This window comes from Cucumis melo, chromosome 12, assembly GCF_025177605.1.
Source record: "Cucumis melo cultivar AY chromosome 12, USDA_Cmelo_AY_1.0, whole genome shotgun sequence".
Classification (NCBI taxonomy): Eukaryota; Viridiplantae; Streptophyta; class Magnoliopsida; order Cucurbitales; family Cucurbitaceae; genus Cucumis; species Cucumis melo.
This window is the reverse complement of record NC_066868.1, coordinates 25084395-25091319: the sequence shown is the minus strand read 5'-3', so window position 1 is coordinate 25091319 and position 6925 is coordinate 25084395. Positions and strand designations below refer to the sequence as shown.

The following is a 6925-nucleotide window of genomic DNA, read 5'->3' as shown; positions in this document are numbered from 1 at the left end:
TTATTGTACGATCCTAAACATCTTAGAAAACAATAAAGCTGGATAAATGTACTACATCAGTGTAATTGCACTAAAACAGGCCATCATGTTTTTTCAAATAAGAACTGGACAATATTAATACTAATTGGTTAAAAAACAAGACCTTGTCAGAGTGCAACATAAAAAAGTAGCTAAGTGGAATGCCGCTTACTACTGCAATGACCCATGGAAGTTTTGTCTCTGCTTTATCATACACAAGAAAGAAGGTCGCGCTGAAAGCCACCGACATGCTTGCTACAGAAACAACCAATGTCGAAAATCCCAACATTAACTTGAACGGCAAATTCACCAAAAAATCCTCCTCTGCATAACGTGAAATGAAAATTGACAAAGAACTGAGTATAGAAGTTATAGACATCACCAGAGCTACAACATCTGATATGACGAACACCGTAAATGCTTCGATAACATCTGATATGACGAACACCATAAATGCTTTATTCTGTCGGAAAATGGGAATGCCATGCATCCTTATCATCGTTGCCTCCTGGAACCGTGAATGCCGCTGCAAAAACAACGCGTCGGGACTAGAGTTGCCGCAACCATGCATGAGATTTTCATCCACTCCTCCGCTTATTGCTTTACTTTTCAAAAATATGATTGCTTTACTTTTCAACTTATTGTGTTGATGTTGCTTATTTCATTATAGATTGATATTGGTTTTCATAACAATGTTATGTAAAAAAATGTTGATTATTCATTTGGTGGGCAATATTATGAGCTAATCAATTACAAGAGTTCATAGGTTGCCACATAAAATGTTTTTTTTTTATTTGGGAAAAGGATTGTATATGATTGCATCTATGGAATATTTCTAATATTAGATTGAAGAGATTTAGAAAAGCCTGATGGATGAGGTAGACTGAATAGAGTTATGTGGATTGGGGTGTGGATATAAAATCTTAAGAACTTTTCATCCTTCTCTGAAATTTTAGTACTTCAAATAGCTTTGTTATTCATATAAATGGTTTATTTGGATATTGTTTGTAGATAATTGAAGTGATATCAGGTTGAAAGCTAGCGATTGTACAGAAATGGCCAAGCGACCGTTGAAAATTGAAGACTAAGAAGGCATTTAGGATTTTTAATTATTTAATTCTTGTATTAGAATCTTTTTTCATGTACTATTGTAGAATGTATATATAATATTAATATTTTATTTTGTGTATTCAAATAGTAAAAGACAAATATTATAGTTTCTAACATAATATGAATTTCATTGATTTGTTGGCATGTGAAAAACATATTTATCTACATTGATCCAATGTCGGTCTATAGGACAATAATGTAACAATTAAATAAAAATAAATTTGTAAAAATGAATCCAAAAACTAGGCTTTAATGTCAGTTTTAAACCGACATTAAAGGGCTTCAATAACACTATCAAATATGTCGGTTGAAAACTGAAAAACCGACATCAAAGAGGCCTTTAATGTCGGTTTTAAACCGACGTTAAAGAACAAAATTCTTCTAGTGGAAAGATTCTGGACAAGAAAATTCCATATGCGTTCAACAACTTGATGGGCTAACGTCTCCATTAGAGCCTTTCTGTTGAAGCCTATCAAATTAAATTAAAAAAGCACGAACATATAAATCATATAATGCTACAAAAAATATACATTATATTCAAACAAAAAGGCACATTGATGTGTATTACTAGAGTTCACATGTCTTTTCCAAAAGCTAAGCTCACTGCTGCTACTAATTACAGATGGCTTTCTAGATAGTACATGCAACGTTGAGTCACTGTCAAAATATAAATTTGACTTTGGGTTCAGAATTATTTGGACCTAATCCAAGCAAAAGCCAAATTTCTTAATTATTAGAGTATTTTTAGAGAAATTACTCGAAGGATATGTAGAAATTATATCTAGAGCATATAAAAAAAGTGTAACCGTAAAGACTAATCTAGATAGAAATTGGTAGCCTTTAGATCATGAATGTGTTGGAAAAATTCTAACCCATAAATTTAGTGGGGCTAACTTGTATAAATAGAAAGTAGAGCTCTTTAATTTCTAGAATAAAATCTCTCCTCCAAATTACCTCCAATCTTGACAACCTTTACAGCCTTGTTCCAAACACAGCCGGCCGTGCCATTGCTAATTCAGGTTTCTTCGTTAGAATATCTAAGGCTATATCTACAATAAGAAAGAGATGGAAATATTAATTAAGAAACATTTAATTATATGGATAATGTTTAATTAAGTTAAGTTGATGATATATATACATACATAACAAAGATATTTGGAGGGCAATACCATAATAATCACTAGAGATGGTAGCACTGAGAAGTTCAATTTGTTCATAACTGTTTAGAGCTTCAAAATTAGTGTTGGAGAAGAGGAAGGAAGCCATGTCTCTGCGTTTGTGAGCTACAGCTACTAAAACTGGGGATGGTTTCATAGCATCATAAACGTTTGGAAGATGGGGATTCTTGTCAACCATTACTTCAGCGATTTTTACTACTCCTGATGATGCAGCAATATGAAGAGGAGTAGCCACTGCAACAGTTATCTTCATAGTGATTGCCGATGGATCTGCATCAAATATAGATTTGGCTGTCTCCCAGTCACCCTTTATAGCAGCTTGATATAGGGCAAGAGTTGGAGGAATGTTTCTTTTTTTCCTTCTTGCTGCATATACAAACAAACATTATTTAAAACAACATACCTCGCAACTTCAAATTTCTCTAGTACAATTCTATTTAAATGTCGAAAATATTTACAAAATATAACAACATTTTAGATTCTATCAACATTAGATAAAGATGGAATTTAAATTTTTTTATATTTGATAAATATTTTGGATTGGTTATGTTATATTTGAAAATAGTTTAATAACTTGTTTTAAAAAGTTGATGGTTTTAATTTTATTTTATTATAAGTAACTTTAATGATTATTTTAAAATTTATTATATTGACAGTGACATTGATATTAGTACCTATTGTTGATTGAATATTAAATTTTGTTATATTTTGTAAATATTTTTCAATCGTTTTTATCTTTTATAATAATATCTTTATTCTTTATCTTTTAGTATCCAGTGTTTTGACTAATCATTTTTGTATTATTCTAATAATAGCATAGCATCAATATATTAATATTAATATTCTTTTGAAGTTTTTGAGTTAATAAAACATGTATCGATAATATCGACATAAATATAGCTCAATGAGTATGGTGTTTGCATGTTCGTATCACAAAAAAAAATTAAAAAAAAAACTATTAATGGTCTTTTAACATTAAAAAATAAAATTATTAAGTTGGTGATGAGGAAAATTATATTTACTTTTTATTATTTTAATATTGAAGGAACTAAATATTAACATGAAAAATTACATGAAAAAAATTAGAAACAAACAACTCATAATTCTTTTACATATTGCAAATATGGTAAATATGATAAGTAATTAATGATATTATATGACTATCAAATGTTATCTGCTCTTAAATTTACTACTTTTGCAATTTAAAAAATGTACCGACATAAATGCTGTTATCATAATTTTTTTTCTATTTTTGCAAATGCCCTTATTAAAATTTTAGTTTTTATTTTCTCAACTAACCCTATCACGTTCTCTTTGTTTAAAGAACTATACGAAGTCAAGAAAGATTATTTAAAAAAAAAAGAAAAGCCAATTGTTTTTTATAGTCAGAAAATAAAATGGAAATACATCAGAAATTTTGAAAACAAAATTTAAGAATGTAGAAGGAAAAAAGAAAAAGAGAGAATTATGAAGGAATTATATGTGTATAAAAATGGACGAACATACAGTTGCTTAGAATAAAAGGCTCATTTTCCGGCACTGGATTTGGATTGGGTTCAGCTTCTAGTCCATCGTTATTGCTTGAATCCGCTAATGCTCTTGAATCGTTTTTGCTCTCTTCTTTCTCGGACGTGGAATCCAACCTTTTTGGTCTCTTCTTTCTCGGACCTGGAATCGTTTTTGGTCTCTTCTTTCATGGTCATGGAATCGTTTCTGCTGATCTCTTCTTCCTCGTCCTTGTCGTCTTCTTCATCTTCCTCTTCTCCATCGCTTATATTGATGAAAGCGTCATCAGCCGGCGGAGCGTTATTGTCCTGATCCGGCCAAGTGTAGTTAGCATCACATTTATCATCATCCTCTTTAAAAAGATCATTTGTTTAGCTTTTCCTATCGGCCATCTGAGATCCTCGCATTATCTTTCTTCGGATCTTTCCAAACACAGCTTCTGTTTGGAAATTTGAGACCCAATAAATGGAAGCCTTTAAATGGTTTTCAATAATATATATAATATATATATATAGATAGAAGTACTTTCTTGGTACCGATGAATTTGAGGATTTGTTCTCCTTCTTCCGCTCTCTAAAATGCTCCATCCCGAAACACAAGGTTATTTTTTGTGGAATTATAGCTTTATTTTGGGAAATTTGGTGTGAAAGGAACATTAGAATTTTTGGAACCTCTAGCTCTCATAAAACAATTGCAAATATGTAGGAGGACTGTAAAATCCTTATAGGCAATTGGTGCAGTAGGGATCCTTATTTTAAAAATTATTCGGCTGCTACAATTGCTTTAAACCTTAGCACCTTCTGTAATTAGACTTGGGCTTTTCTCTAGCCCTTCATTAATAAAATTGTGTGTCTAGGGTGATCTTAGGCACAGTCCTAAGTCCCTTCTAGCTGTTTCCTTTAGAAAAAAAATTTAACGTTGTTTTAGAATAAAAATACTTCACAACTTGAGACACTTATTAATAGATGTTGTCTTTTCTTCTCGAGATTCCTTAAAAGGTTCTTTCTATATATATTGGATTATTATTTTGATATTTTACTTGGTCTTCCACTATCTTTTTTTTTTTTTTACATCAAAACATTTTTTATTTTAAAAATAATAAATAAAAAAGTCTTTGAAAAAATGAAAGGAATTTGAGGAAAGTTTGGAGTAGAAGATGATGAGTATATAAATTAAAACAACTATCGTACGAAACGATTTTTTGAAATAAAAAACAAAAAAAAAATAAAGACATGAGATTTTTGCATAAAGCGGATAAAGTAGACAATATGATAAAATTTTCATTTGTGTGTGTGAATTAATACTTTACGTCCTTCAGTAAATATAAATTATTATGCAACTAGTTTATATAAAATATAGATATTTGTTCATGTCCCACATTCAAGTATTTTACTGATCTAAAAGAACATTAATTAGCTAGAACGTGTACTCCATGTATATTATTCAAGCTAAGGACGATATGAAAAGCTAAAATGATTAAAGAAAAATCTATTTAAACAAGAACACCATTGTATTTTTTCTTTCAAGAAAAAAAAATATCAATACAGATTTAAACTAGAAATTAATTTGGCTATCAGAAGAGGGGATTATCACACTATTCTGTGTCCCTAACCTCCATTCTTGTCCTAGTATATGTATATCATTTCATATTTAACTTTTGTCTAAAATTCTAAAGAATCATATTTTAGTATATTTTAATTAAGGAGGTTTAAGGATCCAATTTAATACTTACATAAGTTTTGAGAACACAATTTTTTACGATTAAAAGTCTGAGGTATAATTAAAACTATCACCACCAAGGGGTGGTTTTTGCAATTCTATATTTATTTATTAGAATTATTTTAATTCAATCACTCATTATTAATGTATCGTAATTTTAAGACTTCCTAATATTATTTGTTGGCTTTTGAAATGTGGATGATAAAGGTGTTAAGGAAGTGTCCACCTAATAGAAATGTTTGGGTTCATACTATTTCTAAAAGTAATACTTTTAGTTAACTTTCATGGTAAATCTATCATATTTTAATGACACAAGGTTAAGTAATTGATTCTAATTAATAAATAACCTACACTTATTTAATCCAATTTTGGTGATAAAATAATTTGATTAAAGAATATTTATTTTAAATATTTGTGTATTAATTTTAGTATTAGTTAAATATCTCTGCTTATGGTAATAAATGATGAGAGTTGTTAATTAAAAGATTGATTGAGAATTTCGATCTCTTCCGTTCTCTGTCCTCTCTTCATCTCTCTTATGAGGATTGTAAAGTATGAAAATATTGAAAAGATTGAAGTATAAAAAGATATAAAAGTGTGAGGTAAAAAGTGAGTTTTAATTTGGACCATAACATTATTGAAAAGGTAAAACAAAATACACTTTTATATATACAATAATAATAATAATTTAAAAGGAAAAAAAAAAAGTTACTCTTAAAGTAGACCCAACTGTCACTTTTGACATTTTTTTTTATAATTAAATATCATATTTTTAATTTTCTCAATGTGACAGTTGGTCACTTTTTTTTTATTTGAAATTAAACTATACTTGATTTTTTTTATTTATTTAAGGAAACTAAAATGCAAGGACAAACTTAAGACCCAATGTGTTACTTATCCCAAACATCTAAGCGGCTTTCTCTAATTTATCCAATTTGGTGATTTAATTGCCACACTGCCATCTCTAATTTGTCCAATTTTGTTAAGCTTTCTTTCAACTATTTGAGGATGACTTCTTTTGAGATTTTGGGTTGGGTGCACAAAAATCAGTTAAATTTCTTGTTGGAATGAACACATAGTTTAGAGTTTACGAATATCAGTTGTTCGAGCTTTCAGGAGTATTTTGGTCATTTGAGTATATTCATTATTTTGATATTTAAAAACAAAATCCAAAATCTCAATGTTAAGTTTCGATCGAGATGGATAGAGAAGTGATGTTGAAACAAATTTTTAAAACTTAGAGAAGAATCTTGGTGTCGAGGTCGGCCAAAATTGACCGAAAAAAAAATTATGAGTTTTATAAAGGAGCATTTGTAAAAATAGCAAAAAAATTTATGATAATATGGTCCATGTCACTACATTTTTTAAATTGCAAAAGTAACAATTTTAAAAGC

The 6925-nt window shown here is 29.3% G+C and overlaps 1 protein-coding gene across 1 annotated transcript; it reads right to left on the bottom strand.

Moving 5' to 3' along the window:
- Positions 1 to 1232: 1232 nt before the first annotated feature.
- Positions 1233 to 3998, bottom strand: LOC103489087 (uncharacterized). Its single transcript, XM_017043753.2, has 4 exons — positions 3813 to 3998; positions 2298 to 2672; positions 2083 to 2177; positions 1233 to 1597 (listed from the first exon to the last, which is right to left on the bottom strand). The coding sequence occupies exons 2-3, from the start codon at positions 2557 to 2559 to the stop codon at positions 2101 to 2103; spliced, it is 339 nt and encodes a 112-aa protein (XP_016899242.2). The 5' UTR covers positions 2560 to 2672; positions 3813 to 3998; the 3' UTR covers positions 1233 to 1597; positions 2083 to 2100.
- Between the last annotated feature and the right edge of the window lie 2927 nt (positions 3999 to 6925).

Coding starts and splice junctions, on each gene's coding strand:
- LOC103489087 (XM_017043753.2), bottom strand. CDS start 2,559: ATGAAGATAACTGTTGCAGTGGCTACTCCTCTTCATATTGCTGCATCA. Junction 2,178..2,297: donor CATCTCTAGTGATTATTATG/GTATTGCCCTCC, acceptor TTCTTATTGTAG/ATATAGCCTTAGATATTCTA.